This window comes from Mesoplodon mirus (genome assembly GCF_964341445.2).
Source record: "Mesoplodon mirus genome assembly, chromosome: 18".
Classification (NCBI taxonomy): Eukaryota; Metazoa; Chordata; class Mammalia; order Artiodactyla; family Ziphiidae; genus Mesoplodon; species Mesoplodon mirus.
The window spans coordinates 18,480,348-18,500,353 of NC_138994.1; the positions used below are offsets into that span (position 1 = coordinate 18,480,348).

The following is a 20,006-nucleotide window of genomic DNA, read 5'->3' on the forward strand; positions in this document are numbered from 1 at the left end:
CACATTTTTACCTATGCTATCTAACTTTAATCTTTACAAGAAATTGGTACTATTTTCCCCTCACGTTACATATTGTGAAGATAAGCCATAAAGAGATTAAACTTATCAATGTCATATAGCTAGTAAGTGGACGAAGAAAGATTCAAACCTGGTGTGTCCAACTCCAGAATTCCTGCTCTTAACCACCAGACATACTACCTCTGGGTAGGGAGCCCTATAGGGCTTTCTGGGGTGTCAGATCCTGAATCTCCTCTTCCTCCCGTCTTAATAAATGTATCGTTAAGACAAATTCTTTATGAACATCCATTATGTGCCAGGCACTGTGCAAAGCTCTGGGGATAAAAGTGAATGCGATTGGGCCCCAATCTTCTGGAGCTTACCATCTAGTGCAGGAATTGACAAACTTTTTCAGTAAAAGGCAAAATGGTAAATATTTTGGGCTTTGTGGATGATATGGTCTCTGTCACAACTACTCAACTGTGCCATCAGATGCAGGGGACACGGGTTCGTGCCCCGGTCCGGGAGGATCCCGCGTGCCGCGGAACAGCTGGGCCTGTGAGCCATGGCCGCTGAGCCTGCGCGTCTGGAGCCTGTGCTCCGCAACGGGAGAGGCCACAACAGTGAGAGGCCCGTGTACCGCAAACAAACAAACAAACAAACTGTGCCATCAAAGTGCAAAAACAGCCAGAGACAATATGTAAAGAAATGAGCATCACTGTGTTATATATATATATATATAGGCCATGCCGCGCGGCTTGCAGGATCTTAGTTCCCCAACCAAGGATCGAACCCGGGCCCCGGCAGTGAAAGCTCTGACTCCTAACCACTGGACCGCCAGGGAAGTCCCTAAAAGAATTTTTTTTTAACTTTATGTAGTTTTCACATGTCGCAGAACATTATTCTTTACAGTTTTAGAAAAACTATTTAAGAATGTAACAGCCATGAACTTGTGGGTTATACAAAAACAGGTGGTGGGCAGGATTTGGGCTGCAAACAGTAGTTTGCCTACTCCTGGTCTAGTGGGATGAGCACAAAACACAATGACTTATTAGAAATCAGAGCAGTATTTACCTCTGAGTACGAGGGAGGGGAAGTGACTAGAAGGGGCACAAGGAACTCCTGGGGGTGCTGGCCATGTTCTACTTGATCTGAGTGGTGATTACATGGTTATATTTTGTGGTGACTCATCAAATAGTACACTTATGGTTTGTGCACTTTTCTGTTCATTGTACTTTGTAAAGAAAAAAATGTTGCCTGCCATTCCAGTTCTACAAGAATCAAGCCATTAGCTACTGCAGTCACCCACTGACAATGATCCCTAAGGGGAATTCAGGATGGGGAAAAACAGGAAGCATTCTGTGCTTTGGATATACTGGCCCCTAGATAGTTAATTTATATATCTAAGGAAAAATTTCAGTGACCCCATATTCTTGCATCTTACATGGAAAAGCACTAAAAGCATTAACTCGAGATGTCTGTTCTTTGTGATTAGCGATAATCTTTTTTTGCTTGACTACATGTTTTTCCCAGCAAAAAAAAGTTCATATATATCCTGGCTCCTCCCTTACCTCTTTGGAGCAGTTTCTCAGAGTAATCTGAGAGGCTGTCTCCTGGGCTACAGTCCTTAGTAAGGTCCCGGAATAAAACTGAACTCACGATGTGTAATTGTGCATTTTTCTTTCAGTGGACAACTTCAGTAAAAAAATAATTTAAGAACGATAGGGACTTCCCTGGTGGCGCAGTGGTTAAGAATCCGCCTGCCAATGAAGGGGACGCGGGTTCTAGCCCTGGTCCAGGAAGATCCCACATGCCGCGGAGCAACTAAGCCCGTGCGCCCCAACTACTGAAGCCCGCGTGCCTAGAGCCCATGCGCCACAACAAGAGAAGCCACTGCAATGAGAAGCCTGTGCACCGCAACGAATAGTAGCCCCCATTCACCACAACTAGAGAAAGCCTGCGTGCAGCAACGAAGACCCAACGCAGCCAAAAATAAATAAATAAAATTTAAAAAATTTATTAAAAAAAAAGAATGATAAAGCAGTGTAATAGGTAATGATGGGCTGGAGTGCTGCAGGGACAAAAAGGGGCCCTAACCCAGCTTGGGAGAGGAAGGGGCAGGAAAGGCTTCACCAAGGATGTGCTTCACAAGAAGGCCCTTGGGGGAAGGGTGGGGGAGGCAGCATCAGGATCACTGGGCCAGATGTGACTACGGACCTGTCATTTAAAAATACATCTCGTGTTACCATATGGTCCAGCAATCCCACTACCGGGCATATACCCAGAGAAAAACATAATTCAAAAAGACACATGCACCCCAACGTTCACTGCAGCACTATTTACAATAGCCAGGTCACGGAAGCAACCTAAATGCCCATCGACAGACGAATGGATAAAGAAGATGTGGTACATATATACAATGGAATATTACTCAGCCATAAAAAGGAACGAAATTGGGTCATTTGTAGAGTTGTGGATGGACCTAGACACTGTCATACAGAGTGAAGTAAGTCAGAAAGAGAAAAACAAATATCGTATATTAACGCAAGTATGTGGAATCTAGAAAAATGGTACAGATAAACCAGTTTGCAAGGCAGAAATAGAGACACAGATGTGGAGAACAAACGTATGGACACCAAGGGGGGAAAGTCGAGGGGGGGATAGTGGTGGTGGTGGGATGAATTGGGAGATTGGGATTGACATATATACACTGATATGTATAAAATAGATAACTAATAAGAACCTGCTGTATAAAAAATAAATTAAAAAAATAAAAATACATCGTTTATTGGGGATTTTTTTGCCTTAATTTTGATCTTCTGAAACATTGCATTACAAGATTATTACTTTGATTACTGAGGTTTTTGGCGCCCCCTTAAATTTTGCACTCCAGGCCATTGCCTCATTCGCCTCACCCTATTCCAGCCTGCTGGACAAGGGTGGGAGATCTGGCTCTGCCCTTGGTACAGAGGGCAAGACGCTCCTCTCTGTTCCCTCACCTATGTAAAGGGGAGGACGATTAAGCAACAAGATCTCCAAGGTTTAAAATTCTCTCTGGCCCGACCTGGACAGCATCTTATCGGGGTCAAACCTGTGTAACGCCAGGCGCCGGAGAAAGGAATGCCCGAAGTCCTGCCTAGAGACCCTTTTTCCAGACTTCCGGACTCTTGTGGTTATTACCCAATGGGCCGGGAGGCTCGCTTGAACCTGGCTTGTGATTGGCTGAGGCGGAAACGAGCCGGGGTACGCTATCAAATGGGAAAGGCGTCTGCGTCATCAGCTAGCAACGATAGCTTCCGGGGGTGGGGTAAATAAAGTAAGCTCCTTCCTAATTGGCTCCTTCTTTCAGGCGGGATTGAAACAGCAATGGGGATTTGCTCTCCTCCAACCCTAGGCTCCAGATAATTGGAGGGAGGGTAAAGATTACGGAGCAATTTATTGAGTCACATACGGCCCGGAAGTCCTGGGGGGCGGGCCCTCAGCGGAAGGGGGTGGACCGGGGGGCGGGCTTTTCATTAGGGCGGTGGAATTCTTTCGGGTGTGGGGGTGGAGCCGCCACGCTGTGCTTTTCTGGAGCGTGGAAGGCGGGATTTGGGGCGGGGCCGCGACTGTGGGCGGGGTCACAGGAAGGACGGGGGCGGGGCCGGAGCCGGCGCGGGAGATCAGGGCGGGGTCGGGTCCGCTGGCTAGTTGCTCTTTCCAGGCATGGCTCCGCGCTGTTGGCGCTGGTGGCCCTGGTCGGCATGGCCTCGGACCCGGCCGCCTCCTTCCGAGAGCACCCAGAGTAGGAGCAGGGCACCTGTAGGGCTGAATGGGAGCGCGGGGAGGCCTGCGAGCGCTATGTATAGGAGTAGGAGCCAAGCTGGTTGCAGGGCTGGAGAGGGGAGAGAGAGGGGACCAGGGGCGAGACTGGAGGGGTCCACTCATGCAGATGAGATGGGGGTGGTGTACAGGGGCAGATGGCGGCCTGTGCGGTAATATGTGAGGCTCCTGAGGTGAGACAGGGGTCAACAAAAGTGAGAAGGGGAGACCATGATGTGCACAGAAGTGTGAAGGAGTGAATGGGGGTGATAGGAGGTCTGTGGGGCAAGAGGGAAGTCTGAGGCGAAACAGGGGCCTCTATGGGCAATAGAGGGCTCTGTGGAGAGAGAGGTAAGAAGAGGTAAAATGGGGCCTTGTGGGGAGATCCACAGGGGCGATATGGGGTCTGTTGGAAGGATGTGGTATTCTAGCTGGGTGGGTTGGGAACCCGGTGAGAAAAATTTAGAAGTGCTGAGCAGGGAAGCTTCAGGGGTGATGGGGATTGTCGAGTAGGCCATCTTCAGCGGCATAGTAAGTTCATGGGTGAGATGAGGGCTCTGGATGAAGACACAGCCTTTGGGAATTCAGATGAAGTAAGGGACCCTGCAAACGCCAAAGCTTTGAGGAAAAAGAGAAGGAGGGCACAGATAAGGGTGAAGCCTGGGAAACTCCGTTTTCTGTTGGACACTGAAGTTGGGGTTTGGGATGGGGAGGGAGTCTTTTTTTAATTTTTATTTATTTTATTTTATTTTATTTATTTTTGGCTGCGTTGGGTCTTCGTTGCTGAGTGCAGGCTTTCTCTAAGTCGCGGCTAGTGGGGGCTACTCTTCACTGCAGTGCGCAGGCTTCTCATTGCTGGGGCTTCTCTTGTTGCCGAGCACAGGCTCCAGGCGCACAGGCTTCAGTAGCTGTGGCACATGGGCTCAGTAGTTGTGGCTCGTGAGCTGTAGAGCGCAGGCTCAGTAGTTGTGGCGCACAGGCTTAGATACTCTGCAGCATGTGGGATCTTCCCAGACCAGGGCTCGAACCCGTGTCCCCTGCATTGGCAGGCAGATTCTTAACCACTGTTCCACCAGGGAAGTCCCGGGGAGGGAGTCTTGAACTGACCTTCCTCCCCGGTCCCCCCTGCCCTAGGCTTCCGCCAGCAGTTCTCCACACAGGAGCAGACCCCCCAGATCTGTGTGGTGGGCAGTGGCCCAGCTGGCTTTTACACCGCCCAACACCTGCTAAAGGTAAGCCGCTTCCTCCTGGTTCCTTTTCCCATGATTCACCTGCTGCTCCAATCCTAAGGGCAAGCTCCACTCCTTTGGGTTTTAAAAGCACTCCTGGATCCCTGAAGGGGAAGGGGCTCCCAGCCCATCTAGACGGGACATTTCCTGCATGCTTTGTCACCTGGGGCTCCCCACTCTAGGTCCTCAGCTAGAAGAGAAGTGTGTTTGCCTCATGGGTGATGGTCAGTGGTCTGTGGCGGACGGTCAGCTATGCCTTCTTGGCCAAGTACTCCAGGGAGCTGATGCAGACCTGCGTGATGACTTTGTCCTGCCCCTCATCTTCCCTTCTTTCTCCTCTGTCTCCACTCTGTCCCGAACATCCTGCATCTTGAGGCCACCCCCTCTTCTCAGGCATTTCTGTAACTTTAGGCACCTCACTGCACTCTCCTCGCCAATAGCTCCAGCCCTCCCCATGCCGTGCTGGTGCTGGTCTTCCGGCCTGCTCTCTACCCTCCATTCCACGCCTTCCCCCCCCCCACCACCCCATGGCTGGGGTCTCAAGGTTTATAGTATAAGCCTTGGCGGGCAGGGCCCCAAGGTTGCTGGTTACCCTTGAAACTTCGGCAGACCTTGGCGGGAGGGAGGAGGGAGGGAGAATCATGGGTTGGCGTGAGTTGGTGGGGGTGGGGGAGGGATGCGGGAGACCTAGGCTGACTGAGACATAGGACAATGACCTTGCTGTGGAGAGAGAGGAGAAAGGATGTATATATTAATTACATGCACACACACACACACACATATACGGATATTAATACTTAAGAAGTAGAGTGATCGACCTGCTCATTTTGCCCAGGATGTAAGGCTTTCAGTGTTAAAACTGGGAGGGTCTTGGGGAGGCCAGGATGAGTCGGTCACCCTGCCAAAAAGTGACCTAAGCATGGCTTCCAAGCAGCACAGGGGAAAGAGCTAATTACGATGAAGTGACCAGCTTGAGCCCAGTTGGGTGGAGTCAGTCAGACAGTGCTTCCTGGAGAAGTGAGTTGAAGGAGGCCTCAGGCTCTGGAGAGGGCCTCCTGCACGGGCGCTGGCAGGGAGACCAGGGATCTCCCAGGGGCTGGGGAGGTCCTGGAGGGCTCTGTGTAAGGGGCACTGTGCGAGCTGAGCCTGAAATTTGGAGGGAGAGGAGGGTAGGCCTCCCAGGCAGGATTCTCAGTGTCCCCAGTGTGAACAAAGGCTCTAGCCTGCACATACTTTCCCTGGGGGAGGCGCTGGGGGATGGGCACCGAGGCCAGTTACAAGCTGGTCCTGGCCCACTGGGAGCTCCAAGCGACTGGCTGTGCTCCCGTGGCGGGAACACGCGCAGCCCATTTGGGACAGTGGCACTTAGCCGAGTCAGGCACTGTCTGCACAGCATCTCATCGCATCCCCAAGACAAGTTGCGAAGCAGGTGGCATGGCTCTTGCTTCACAGGTGAGAACTGAGCGAGGCTGCCCAAGGCCCCACCTCTGAGCAGGGAAGGCCTGGGTTCTGAGCGTGGGCACTCCGATAGCAGAGCCCGCTCTTAAGCTCCACGCTGAGCCATTCAGTAATCAACCACTGGACACTGACATGATCCAGGCACAGCTTGGCACTGGGAACGTGGGTGTGAGCAGGACAGACGTGGTCCCCATGCTCAAGGACCTGACAGTCTATTGTGGGAGTTTGTGGAGTGGTGGGAAGAGGGTTTATGCAGTATTCTAGGGCCCTGATGCCGGGGGCGGCGTACAGGAGGGGTACCTAACCCAGCCTGGAGGAGGTGACGTCGAGATTGCTGTCTCAAGGACAGAAGGAGCAGCCCGGTGGGGCAGGGGAATGGGTAAGAGGCCAGAGGGCCCCAGGCACAGAGAACCATGTGACAAAGACCCAGAGGAAAGAGAACGCGGGTTTGGGGACCGTTGAGTTCAGGAAGGTGGGCGTGTGCAGTGAGGGTGGAGGCGTGAGAGCAGAGGCTGGAGGAGGTAGGTGGGCACAGATCCTTGTGGCTGGGAAGCCACTGACCAGCTTGGACTCAGGCAGTTTCTCTTGGTGCTGGCCACCCCCTTCCCTCCATCAGAGTCCCCTCGGGGACTTGTGAAAATACACATTTCTGGGCCTAGTCCCCACCTAATCAAACTGTGTCTGGGGCCCAGGAATCAACATTTGAAAACAAACCCCTGCCTGCTGCTATAGGTGGTTGGCTTCAGTGAAGGGTTTTAGGCAAGGGTCTGGAAGCACCCGGTTTTTGATCTGGAGCCCTCTGCCTGCCTGCAGGGCAGACAGCAGAGCGAGAGGCAGGGCTGGTGGCCGGAGGAGCAGTGGGGAGGATGGGGGTCTGATTGGACAGGGTAGAGGGGAGTCAGGGAGGAGCCCCAGCTTCTGACCCCGGAGCTGAGAGGGAGAGGTTTGGGGGAGGGGAGGACTGACTTTCATCCCAATGGGTGTGAGGTGTGTGAGGTGAGCTGTTCAGGGGTCTCAGGCTTGGTGGGAGGTCTGGGCAGAAGAGAGAGAGTAGAATGTCATCAGTAAGTCCAAGGGAATTTGAGGTCACAGGAGGGAGCGGATGACAATTCCCCAGAGAATGTGTGCGGGGGCAAGGGAAGGGGGGGTCTCAGATTGGAAGAACCTCAGAGAATATTCTTGTTAGAGGGGGGACAGAAAAAGGGGCCTGGAAAAGAGCAGCCAGAGGGATTGGAGGGACCTGTGAGAGCTAGGGAGGAGGGGCATCCTGGAAGATGAGGCCAGTCCTGTGAGAGAACCAGTAAACAGGCCCAGCGGATTGAGCCTTGTCCTTGCGGAGGTGGCCTTGGAGAGAGCCCTGTGAGCTGGAGGGAAGCCTCCACAGCTGGAAAGAAGGGAAGATAAGATGGAAAGGCGGATAGCGTCCGGTATTGACCTCCAGCCTCAGCAGTTTGAACTTTGCCCCACGGCAGGACAGCCAGGGAAGGTTTGTGAGCCAGGTGGTGACATACAACTACCACGAAAACCACAGTGACGGTAATGACAGCTTTTGATTGAACACTCACAGCAGGTCACTCCCTGGGCTAAGGGTGTAGGCTTTGCTCATTTCATCCAGAACCCCACACCAGAAGGAATGTTCTGTGGTCCAGTAAGGAACATTCCAGCGGCACAGAGTCAGATAGCAGTGGGCCTGGGTTGGCCCCGTGGCTGTTGACTCCAAAGCTGCAGCTCTTCAAGGGCACAGCGACGTCAGCGGGGCTTGAGGGGGATGGGGAGAGTCGGGAGGCACGATGGGCGCGTGGGGAGCCGGGACTTGGGTGCCCGTAGTGGGATGTGGACAAAGGCGAGGAGCTGAGCGTGAGGCTTTGCTGGCGGGAGGGCTGCTGGAGGACGGGAGCTCGTTTGCCTCGAGTCCCACTGAATCGGGAGTGTGGAATCGCGCAAGAGCCTGATCGGGGCGCGAGGCAGGGTAGTGTCATCCACGGGAGCCCCATCTGCTTGACCCTGAACCTGCTGGTGGCCCAGAGTCTCACCATCCTGACCTCCGGGATGGTTCCCAACAACCCTGAGAGGGGCGTGTCATCTGTCCCGGTTTACAGAGGAAGAGACTGAGACCCAGGCGGACGCTGGGACTTGCCGGGGCCATGCGGCTGTTCGGTGGCAGAGCTACACCACACTTGTCTGCCCGACCCCCAAACCTGAGCCTTCCCCACGGCCCCTCTGGGTGCCCCAGGGTGAGGGGCAGGCAGTGTGGAACCAACATACGAGTGAGATTGTTTTTTCTACGACTAGGAGTAGGGCCACTTCCATCCCCCTCGGCTCCCCTCATGCCCCAGCTGTGCCTCGAAGTCTCTGTCCTGCTGGTCCGCTTTCCAACAGGATGGTCTTGGAGGCTAGAGCTAAAGCAGGTATGAGTTTCCAAGGGTGGTTCTCAGGTCATGTATGGGCTGGGCATTTCTAGAAGTGTCCGCGGGTTCTAGGGCAGGGCTGTGTGTCACGTCTGTCCCAAGTAGACGAAGAAGCTCCCCTGACACAACTCCAGTGGAGGGAAAGCTGCCGTCTTCCTCGGTTGGCCAGAGTTCTCGCCATCTCAGTGGGCTGGCAGTCCTTGAAGTCTGGCCTCGGCTGCCCTGGCGCTGTGCTGCCCACTCCTCTAGCCCGGCTCTCTAGGCAGATGGGGAGTCGTGGGCCTTTCTCTCTCCTTGCAGAGGGTCAAGGCCACCTTGTTAGCCCACTGAGCTGGGCTCTCCTGCTTTGTCCTGGGAAGGGCAGGACCCACAGGGGCCCGCCTCGGCCCCACCAGCCATTGCCTTCTCCCCCAGCACCACTCCCAGGCCCATGTGGACATCTACGAGAAGCAGCTGGTGCCCTTCGGCCTGGTGCGCTTTGGCGTGGCGCCCGACCACCCCGAGGTGAAGGTGGGTCTCTCTGGGCTCGGAGCAGGGCTTTGGAGACTTTGGTCGAGGTGAGGAGGGAAGGGAGGCTCCCTGACCGCATGGAATGACCCCAGGCCCTCTGGGCGGATGCCACCCCGGACATTGTGGGGTGAGGGTGGCACAGCCACGGGCCCTGGAGCTGCCCCACCCTCTAACCCCTCCCACTCCGGGCCCCGGCAGAATGTCATCAACACTTTTACCCGGACGGCCCACTCTGACCGCTGTGCCTTCCACGGCAACGTGGTGGTGGGCAGGGATGTGACGGTGCAGGAGCTGCGGGACGCCTACCACGCCGTGGTGCTGGTGAGCGCAGACCGGGGCGGGGGGGGGCAGGGTGTGGGGCAGGGCTGCCGCAGTGCTTGGTGACAGTGGGTGGAAGACCTAGGGGTGAGGGCCACAGCGGAGGCTGTGGAGGAGGAGCAGGAAGGAGGCCGCTGGGAGCCTGGCGGGGGCTGCCTGGCCCCTTAGCTGCTGCTGAGGCCTCTGGGTCTTTCCTCAGAGCTACGGGGCAGAGGAGCATAAGGCCCTGGAGATCCCCGGAGAGGAGCTGCCTGGCGTGTTCTCAGCCCGGGCCTTTGTGGGCTGGTACAATGGGCTTCCTGAGAACCGGGAGGTGAGTTTGGGGAGCACTCCCCCTGCCTCTTCCTCCCCACTCCTCAGCCGGGGCCAGGGGCAGCTCTTGGCTGCCGCAGCTCGGGGAAGAGGGAGCCATGGGCCTGGGAAGCTCGCAGTGAGATGAGATGTGAAACATCAGGCTGACCGAGGGGGAAGGCCTCTGGGAAGAGGGGGTGCTGGGTCGGGGTGGAGGGACCTGAGCTGAAGCTCAGGGCAGGTGGACTTTCCGAGAGTAGGGGAGCCTGAGGGTGCGGCCGGGGACTGGGCATGAGGCTGAGATTAGCCTGACTGGGGCCGAGGTTAGGGGACCCCTATCTAGACCTCTGTCCTCCAGCTGGCACCGGACCTGAGCTGTGACACGGCCGTGGTTCTGGGGCAGGGGAATGTGGCTCTGGATGTGGCCCGGATCCTGCTGACACCACCTGAGCACCTGGAGGTGAGTGGGTAGGTCAAGGGCCGGAGGGGTGGAGGGGGGGTCACACCAAGGAGAGGGCGCCCCTGCCTGCAGGGTTTGGGCCTCGTCCCTCCACGCTGAGCCTCTGTTTCCCCTTGGTGCTGGGCAGAGGCCTTCTAGAAGGCAGCTTGTGAGCTTCATCTCATACCATTTCCCCCTTCATTTTCTGCAGCTACATAGGCTTTTTTTTTTTTTTTTTTTTTTTTGCATGTTACGCGGGCCTCTCACTGCTGTGGCCTCTCCCTTTGCGGAGCACAGGCTCCGGACGCGCAGGCTCAGCGGCCATGGCTCACGGGCCCAGCCGCTCCGCGGCATGTGGGATCTTCCTGGACCGGGGCACGAACCCGTGTCCCCTGCATCGGCAGGCGGACTCTCAACCACTGCGACACCAGGGAAGCCCCATAGGCTTTTTTAAAAAAAGTTTTCAGTATACACACACCATTCCTCTTGCTCAGAACCCTCTCAGCTCACCTCCTGCCTGTTAACCTGTTTGCATCTTTTAGTTCTTGGTTCAGTTGTCCCTTCCTCCAGGAAGCCTCCATGGACCTGAATAGGTCCATTTCCCTGTAATACTCTCCTCCCATAGACTTGGCTACTTCTCTTTCAAAGCATGTTGTCACCACTGCAATTTTATACTTTTTATTGAATATTCGATAAGTCTCTCTCTCCACCAGATCAGAAGCTCTGTGAAGGCCGGTACCATGTCTCTTTTGCTCACCATTGACCCCCCCCTCCCCCACCCATGCCCTTTTGCAGTGTCTGGCATGTGGTAAACACTCAGTAAACACTTGTTGAATGAAGAGCGTGGGCCTGGTTTGCTACTACTTGGAGCCATTTGCAGAATTGGCAGCAGTGCTCCATCTGGCCACCAGGGGGGTGGGCAGTGGTGCCATTTCAGGCTGCCAACCTTCTCACGGCCCAGCTAATGGAGAGGTCCCTTCTGCTGTCAGTGTCCAACGACTTTAAGGTCCTCCTTTTGTGCCAGAAAACGGATATCACGGAGGCTGCCCTGGGGGCACTGAGACAGAATCAGGTGAAGACGGTGTGGATAGTGGGCCGACGTGGAGCCCTGCAAGTGGCCTTCACCATTAAGGTGCTGGGGCCTGAGGGAGAGGGGCCAGGGTCCCAAGTAGATGGTCTGCTCCTTGGGGGGTGTGGCAGGGCAGAGCTGCCTGGGGTGGAAGAGGGAGAGCCAGGCAGGGCCCCCTGGGGCCCAGTGCCTTCCGTGCTGGTGGGAGCTGGTGGTGTCTCCCACCTGGGCTGGGTTCTGGGGTGGGCTCAAGAGTGGACAGCGCTCTGGGCCTGACTCCTCCCCCACTCCCCGCCCACACCGCCAAGGAGCTTCGGGAGATGATTCAGTTACCAGGAACTCGGCCCATTTTGGATCCTGCGGATTTCTTGGGCCTTCAGGACAGAATCAAGGGTGAGGGGCCCTGGCCCGGCCCCCCGGCTCACTAGGGAGGGGATGGTCTAGGTCAGAGAGGGCTCGGGGGAGGGCATTAGGGGAGAGGGCTGTAACCCGGACACCGCCCTGAGATGTTCTGTGTTGCTAACAGAGGTCCCTCGCCCGAGGAAGCGGCTGATGGAACTACTGCTTCGAGCAGCCACGGAGAAGCCAGGGGTGGCGGAGGCTGCCCGCTGGGCATCAGCCTCCCGCGCCTGGGGCCTCCGTTTTTTCCGAAGCCCTCAGCAGGTGCTGCCCTCGCCAGATGGGCGGCGAGCGGCAGGCATCCGCCTGGCAGTCACCAGACTGGAGGTGAGTCTCCTGTTACCCAAAGACACCCCCGTTCTCAAATCTCCCCAGCCCCAGCCTGGTGTTTCCCACCCTCTCCCCATAGGGTGTTGGTGAGGCCACCCGGGCAGTGCCCACTGGAGACGTGGAAGACCTCCCCTGTGGGCTGGTGCTGAGCAGCATTGGGTATAAGAGCCGCCCCATCGACCCCAGTGTGCCCTTCGACCCCAAACTTGGGGTCATCCCCAATATGGAGGGCCGGGTTGTGGATGTGCCAGGTGAGAGGGTGTAGTAGGGGACAGGGAGGCCGGTGTCTCCCGGGGCCATTCACATTCATTTATTCATCTGGTGACATGCACTGAGAACCTGCTCTGAGCCAGGCCCTGTCCCAAGACCCTGCCCCTGCCCCATCCTCCTTCTGGCCCTAGAGGAAGCTCCCAGTCTAGCTGAGATGCCCACACATATATCTGGTTATTAAGTCATTCAATTTACTGAGGCCTGCTCTGGGCTAGGCCTAGTGCTGGGACTGGAGATGAAGCAGCAGCCCCTTGGCCTCAGCGAGCTTCCAGCCTGATTTAATATCCACATACCTGTTTAGTCATTAATTAATTCATTCAGTGTTTACTGAGAGCCTGTTGAAACAAGGTGGGCAGAACCCAGCTCCTACAGGGAGCTCCTGGTCTACAGGGACACTGAGGTGTAAGGGGGGATGGCATGGTAAATACAGGTTGGGAAGCATTGAGGGCAGTGGGCCAGCGGCCAGAGTGGGCCCAGCTGATGGATGCTGGGAGGCCGTGGGGTGTATGGAGGTGTGTGCACATGTGCGTGTACTGAGGCCCAGGCTTGCCAGGGGTGTCCAGCCAACTCCCCATTCCTTACCCCCTTGTTACCCCTCTCCAAGGCCTCTACTGCAGCGGCTGGGTGAAGCGGGGGCCCACAGGTGTCATCACCACTACCATGACTGACAGCTTCGTCACCGGCCAGATTCTGCTGCAGGACCTGAAAGCGGGGCTGCTGCCGTCTGGCCCCAGGCCTGGCTATGCGGCCGTCAAGGCCCTGCTCGGCAGCCGAGGTCTGGGCCCTGTGTGAGCTCCTGGGAGGTGGGGTGGCAGGGGTCCCTGGGCCTTTCACTGTTTGGAAGGGGGCTGCTCTGGGCTGGGGTAGAGGAGGAGGTGAAGGCAGTGACCCGTGTTCCCTCTGCCGCAGGGGTCTGGCCTGTGTCTTTCTCGGACTGGGAGAAGCTGGATGCTGAGGAGGTGTCCCGGGGCCAGGGTGCGGGGAAGCCCAGGGAGAAGCTGCTGGATCCTCAGGAGATGCTGCGGCTGCTGGGACGCTGAGACCAGATCCCAGGCAGGCACGGAGGGGAGGAGTGCTGTGCGGGGGAGAGGGATCGGGGTCAGTCTGAGCAGGACCCTGCACCACAGCTGCATCGCCTGGCCGTCCTGGCATGGGGCCTTGGCTGCCCCTTTTCCAGGGGCCTCTGAGCACTTCCTCGTGCCAGAAGGTCGCTCTTGCCTCTGTGGGTAACTCTCAGCAAGGAGATAACCTTAGTTAGGGATGGGTGCAGGTGCAGGCTGACCTTCCTCCCTCCTGCCTATCTCCTGCTGGACTGTGAAGGGTCACCAGGTCAGAAATATGCTGGAAATAAAACACCTGAAACCGAGGGACAGTGGTTGATGTGCGACTTCTTCTGGGACCCGGGGTCACCTTCCAGCTGCAGCTCCCCTCCAGTCACCAGGTGGCGCTGCAGAGCCAGCTCCCTGCTCAGGGGCCTCTTGGGGGCTTGAGGGGTTTTGGCAGCCAGTCCTGGCACCCACCGTCTTTTTCTCAGCTTGGCCCTGCTGCTGCAGCCTACCTGCCTTCTGCCCACACGGCAGGCACACTGCCTGCTCTGCTGGCTCTACTGCTGGGTCCCCTCCCTGGTTAGTCCCCAGTACAACCCAAACAAGAAAAGAGAACAAGAGGGAGCTGGGCAGCAGCTTGCCCCATCTGCGCCCTGTGGCCCCTCTGTCTCGTGCGGGTCCCCCACTCTGTCCTTCCCGCCTTTGTTGGTTTCCAGCCAGATTGACAAGCCTTTAAAAAATAGTACCTCGGGCCTCCCTGGTGGCGCAAGTGGTTGAGAGTCCGCCTGCCGATGCAGGGGATACGGGTTCGTGCCCCGGTCTGGGAGGATCCCATATGCCGCGGAGCGGCTGGGCCCGTAAGCCATGGCCGCTGGGCCTGCGCATCCGGAGCCTGTGCTCCGCAACGGGGGAGGCCACAGCAGTGAGAGGCCCGCATACCGCAAAAAGAAAAAAAAAAAAAAAAAAAATAGTACCTCAATGTCCCTAGCCTGTTCACCATCTTTTACACCAGGCCCCAAGATGCTGTCCTCACTTTATAGACTGGGGGATTCTCGGAATTAACCGGCCCAAGGTCACACACCCAGTGAGCTTCGGGCTCGAACCCAGGGTTCCGGGCAGCCTGTTTTCTCCGAGGTTGCACTTGGCCCCGAGTATCCTGTCGGGTCTGGGGACACAGTCGTGGAGAGGGGAGAAGGGGCGCGAGGGCGGGCAACAAGAGTCCTAGAGCAGCACGGGAGCGGGCGGCGGGGTGGGCCGGCCGAGGCGGGCCGGGGCGGGGCGGAGGCTGCGGGCCCCGGTGGGGCGGGCCCGCGCGGGTGGCGGCGGCAAGCGCTCCGCCACAGCCGGTTGGTGAGCCCTGGAAGCCTGGGCGCGGCGAGCTGCCCAGCCCGGGACAGAGCCGGGCGCCGAGCGGGCCACTAGAAGGGCGCGGGGGGCGGGCCCGGTCCAGCCCGCCAGGCCGCGCCACGGGCACCGGCCCCGCGGCGCCCTAGCTCAGGCGCCCGCCGGGCTAGGACAGCACGCGCCAGCGCGCTGAGCCGAGGCGCGGGGACATGCAGCGCGCGGGAGGCGGCCGGCGCGGGCTCTGGGCGCGGGCGCAGCGCCCCTTCCCCCCGGTGAGTGGCGGGCGCCGAGCCGGGGGCGCCAACTTCGCCGCCAACTTGGGGCTGGGCTCAGGCGCCGCGCGGGCAAGGACGGCGGAGACAGATAGCGCGGCACCGGGGAGAGTCTGGTGGGCGCAGGGAACCCCAGGAAGGGGGCGCCGGGGGACCGGGACCCTCGGGGACCGAGCCTGGGGTTTGGACCCGGGCGGGCGGAGAGGAGGTGAGGGAGAGGCCGAGGTGACAGGCGCGCGGCGGGCGCGAGGGAAGGACGCGGGCGAGGCGCCCAAGACGTTCGTCTCCTGGGTCGCCGAGCCCTCCAGCTCTTTCGCCCGGCACCGCGGCACCGCAGGGGAGGGTGCGGTGCGGGGACGTGGGAGTCTGGGCTGCGGGCCCCGCAACTGTTGCTGCTGGAAGCCGGGCGGGGGCTGGGGAGCGGGGCTGGGTTCGGCCAGAGCGGAGGGGGCTGGAGAGGGCACGGAGCAGAGAGGACGAAAGGGGGCTGTCGGTGGCTCCAGGAGCCCGGCCCCCTGCTCCCGGAGGTCTGCTGAGCACCTACCGCGCGTATCTGCCTTCACACTCCCGCCCCTTCACCGGCTGTAAGTCCTCCAGGTCCTCCCCTCCCAGCTCTTCCTTCGGTAGAGCGCTCCCTCCTCTGGCCTCAGGAAATCAGCGTGGGCTTTCACCGGGTGGTGGGCTCTTCCCAAATGCTGGCCCCGCGCCCTGCGGACCCAGGCTCCGAGGAGGGGAAAGGAAGGGTGGGCGAAGAGGACCTGGGAGAGCCGAGAGCCCGGGTGCACTGGGCCCTGGCTGCCCCACCAGCGTGTTGCTCTGGTCCCCCGGGGCTTCGACCAGGATCCCCGACGGCGGGGAAGGGGAGCCACTGAGCCTCCTGCGGCAGAAGGCGGTTCGTGCCAGGCCTAGGTGAGCAGGGCCAGGGCCAAACGAAGGCAAAAGACCCAGTGGCCAGAAAATCGCCAAGGGTGCGTCCCACGACCCATCCCAAGGTCCTGCTGGGTGAGCGAAGGGGGAATTCCTGCGGGGCCCTGACGCTCACCCCACTTGTCCTAGTCCTGCTCACCCGTCGGGACTTCGGACTCAGTCCCCAGCCCTCTGATAGTGGCACCGCCCTGGCTCGATCCGACCCGGGCTTTGGAGAAACTGAGGAAAGGAACTTGGGCGGGGTGGGGGGGGGGAGCTCGTCTGCTCAGTCTCAGAGCCCGTCTAGTTTCTGGCTGCGCCAGTCCGTTTCCAACCTGCTCCTAAACCCCGTTAGGAATTCGAAGAGGAACGTGAAGGGGACTGGGTAGGTCGGGAACCGGACTCCTGGGTTCTCCCTAGGGCAGGGCTGGGCTGGTACCCGCCTACAGCCCCGCCTGCCAGGCGAACTCGGCGTCCCCCACCCGCGGGGCTTGGGGTGGCGACGCAGCTTGGGGCAGTGGGTATGGGGGCCTGGGAGCCGGGACCCCCGCAGAGGGTAGCAGCGAGGCGGGGGGGCGCGGAGTGCGTGGTGCCCAGTTTGGCCGCCAGGAGGCGTGGCGCGGGTCCCCGCGCCCGGAGTTGCCGCCGCTGCTGCCGCCGCATGGCGAGTGTCCTTGAGCTGCGGGTGACGGTGGCTCTCGCCGCTCGCGCCCCCTCCTCCCGCGGGGGGGAGCCCGATGCCACGTTCCCTATGAATTATTTATCGCTGGCCTAAAAATACCCCGAACTTCACAGCCCGAGTGTAAGAGATTCCCCCGGGGGTTCCGGGAGGAATCAGCTGGGGTGGGGGGGCGGGTTCGTCTTGGAGGAGGGAGACCTCGGTGACCGCGCCAGTGGGGGCAAGGTGGAGGGATGGTCTTCTCCCCTGGCGCCTGGGTTCAGGTTTTAGCTCGGCAAAATGGAGGGAGGGAAACCCGACGGCAAAGCTGAGGCCGCTCACTCGGAGGGCAGTGGATCCAGAGGAGCCGCGCAGCCGGGGTCCCTGGGCGCCCGGGAAACAGCGCGGTTGGTGGGTTAGGCCGACTCCTGGGACCGAGGCTCCCGGCTTAGAAGAGGGGGCGGCCATCAGATGTCTGGAGTGTGAGTGCGTGTGCACGTCCGTGTGCGGGAGCCTGCCTGGGATTGGGGGAGCAGGGGGAAGAGAAGAGCCCTAAGCTCGTGGAGGTGCTCAGGCCGTTCAAGGTGATGCTGAGTGTCCCCACTGCCACTCTCCGCCGGGCTTTTTGGCGGTCCGGGTGTTCATCAAATATTACCAGCACGTTTGTGAAAGGTGCGGGCGACAAGTGGGTGGGCAGAGGTCCTTAAGACAACAGTCCAGTATGGGGCGGGGGCATCATGGAGTGGGCAAATTCCTGCAACAGGGAGCAGAATGATGAGGGAGACATCGCAGAGGCATAGCCAGGAGCTCCCCAACCCGGGGGGTGGGGGCTGGTGAGGGGGAGAAGGGCAACTGGCCTAGAGCCAGACCCAGACCCTGTGTCTTCTCACCCGTATTTCCAGAGCCGCCAGGCACTAAGGCAGGTGCTCTGTGGGAGAGGGATTTAGGTGGGGCTCTGAAAATTCTGGAATTTGTCCTGTAGACAAGAGAGAGGCAGTGGGAAGAGGACATTGTAACCCGAGGGAACAGCAGAGCAAAGGCCTGGAGATGATGACAGCGGGAGCTGTCTGGCCACCAGACTGGAGGAAGTGTGGGGTGCACGGAGGGGAGGACAGTTAGGGTGCGTGGGGCTCTGTCCACGGGACCCAGGTGTCTGGACTTCATTTGTGGGCACCAGGGAGCAGCTGTGCTCTTTGAGGAGGGGTGCAGTGGCCAGAGGACTGTTTCAGGCCAGTGGGGCAGGCGGGGGTGGGTGGATGGGAGGCGGAGATGGGGGAGGCCAGGGGGAGGCAAGTGGGAGGTTGGATCAGGCCAGGGCTCGGGGATGACCTCCTGCCTTGCGGAGGAGGCTGGATGCCACGTGGTGCTGAGACTCTGGAGCCTGAATCTCTTGGAATCTGCCCATTGCTATTTGAAGCTCAGAGACTGGCCTGATTGAGGCCCCTCCCTCCAGGAGCATTCCGCAATCCCTCCTGGGGAGAGGCAAGACCCGCACCAACTCCCTCTCCTCCTCCTCTCCAGTCCTTGAGGACACCTTCCCAACAGAGAGAGTTTCTAGGGGCAGTGCCCCCTCAGAGTTGAGGGAGGACCTGGGTCCTTCATCTAGAGTCACGTGGTCCAAAAGGAACAAAACGAGAGCCACAGGTAGGCACATTAGAAAAAGGAAAAAGAGAAGTGAAATGAATTCTAACACTGTTGTTTAACTCAATGTAGCTAAAATATTTCTTCAACATGTAATCCATATAAAAATCTTAGTGAGAGATTTTCTTTTTGTAATACAAAGTCTTCACTCTCCAGCGTGCATGTTACACTTCGCAGCATACCTCAGTTTGGACAAGCCACATTTAAGTGCCCAGTCATCATACGTGACTGGTGGCTGCTGTATTTGACAGCACGGTTCTAGAGCTCAGAGCTGGGAGGCATAAGTGGGGGAAGCTTCGGGCTTCCCAGAGAATGGGGAAGCTACAGAGGTGGGCAGAGATGAGCACAGAGAGGACTTGCAAAGGAAGAAATGAGCCCGACAGTGCTCTTTGCAGGTGTGATTTGAAATCCCTCATTGGAGGTAGAGGTGGGCATGGCACACTTAGCTTCCCACCCTAGAATCACACGCCTCCAAACTGACGTTCTAAGTCAGTGTACTGGGAAACCATACACGGAGAGATTTCAAGGGCACAAAAATGAGCACAGTGTGCCCTCCCCTGCCAAAAATCCTGTCTTCTCATTTTGAAATGAGACCAAGCCCAGCCTGGTCACCATTTGGCTCTCCCCTGTTCAGAAGTTTCACTGGGGATGTGATGGAGATGGAGAGGGTGGCAAAGCTGTGGCCGATGGCCAGCCGGGAGGGAGAGCTGCATCCGCGGGCACCACTCACCGGTGTGGCTGTTTGTCCAAAAGCAATGATGTTTGTTTCGCAGGGATACACGTCAGGCCCTTGGGGTAGGTTAAAAAATCCCTCACACCAGCGATGGCCTAGGGTGGCAGGTCATGTGTGAGATAAACCCGAGCCCTGAACAAATCACTGGTGACACACTCCTGCTGTGGAAGAGCTGCTACTAATTGAGGCCACAGAGGGTAGAGTAGGGATATCCAGTGCCCAGGAGGAGGGGGCTTTGTGCCAGGTAGGATTATGAAGAGCAGGGCCCTTGGGGATGTTAGATTCAGTTTAGGATGGAGAAGGGGTGTGTGTGTGTGTGTGTGTGTGTGTGTTACAAGAGCTGCCTTCCTTTACCTGGCTGTGGGGCTGTCACCTATAGGATAAGGATACTGACAACAGTGGGTAGCCCTCCCACTGCTGTGAAGTAGGTCCTGTGATTACTGCAGGCAAGAAATCATGGCTCAGAGAGGCTAAGCAACTTCCCCAAGATCACACAGTTAGTAAGTGTCAGAACTGGGACTTGAACTCAGGTCTCTCTGACTCATATCCATGCACTTGGTACCAGGTTAGCATTTTTAAAAAAATAAATTTATTTATTTTTGGCTGCGTTGGGTCTTCATTGCTGTGCCCGGGCTTTCTCTAGTTGTGGCGATCGGGGGCTACTCTTTGTTGTGGTGTGCGGGCTTCTCATTGCGGTGGCTTCTCTTGTTGCGGAGCACAGGCTCTAGGCACACGGGCTTCAGTAGTTGTGGCTAGCGGGCTCAGAAGTTGTGGCTCACAGGTTCTAGAGCGCAGGCTCAGTAGTTGTGGCGCACGGGCTTAGTTGCTCCACGGCATGTGGGATCTCGCCTGACCAAGGCACGAACCTGTGTCCCCTGCATTGGCAG

The 20,006-nt window shown here is 58.0% G+C and overlaps 1 protein-coding gene across 1 annotated transcript; it reads left to right on the forward strand.

Moving 5' to 3' along the window:
- The first annotated feature begins 3,673 nt into the window (after positions 1 to 3,673).
- Positions 3,674 to 13,885, forward strand: FDXR (ferredoxin reductase). Its single transcript, XM_082605170.1, has 12 exons — positions 3,674 to 3,781; positions 4,933 to 5,030; positions 9,308 to 9,403; positions 9,602 to 9,724; positions 9,921 to 10,034; positions 10,371 to 10,472; positions 11,476 to 11,583; positions 11,829 to 11,913; positions 12,047 to 12,246; positions 12,329 to 12,500; positions 13,124 to 13,294; positions 13,429 to 13,885. The coding sequence occupies exons 1-12, from the start codon at positions 3,703 to 3,705 to the stop codon at positions 13,557 to 13,559; spliced, it is 1,479 nt and encodes a 492-aa protein (XP_082461296.1). The 5' UTR covers positions 3,674 to 3,702; the 3' UTR covers positions 13,560 to 13,885.
- The last annotated feature ends 6,121 nt before the right edge of the window (positions 13,886 to 20,006 follow it).

What these genes read in the sequence shown, in the direction of transcription:
- FDXR (XM_082605170.1), top strand. Translation starts at nt 3,703, where the DNA reads ATGGCTCCGCGCTGTTGGCGCTGGTGGCCCTGGTCGGCATGGCCTCGG. An exon ending in CCTACCACGCCGTGGTGCTG is followed by an intron (nt 9,725 to 9,920) that starts GTGAGCGCAGAC and finishes GTCTTTCCTCAG; the next exon opens with AGCTACGGGGCAGAGGAGCA. An exon ending in GGCCCTGCTCGGCAGCCGAG is followed by an intron (nt 13,295 to 13,428) that starts GTCTGGGCCCTG and finishes CCTCTGCCGCAG; the next exon opens with GGGTCTGGCCTGTGTCTTTC.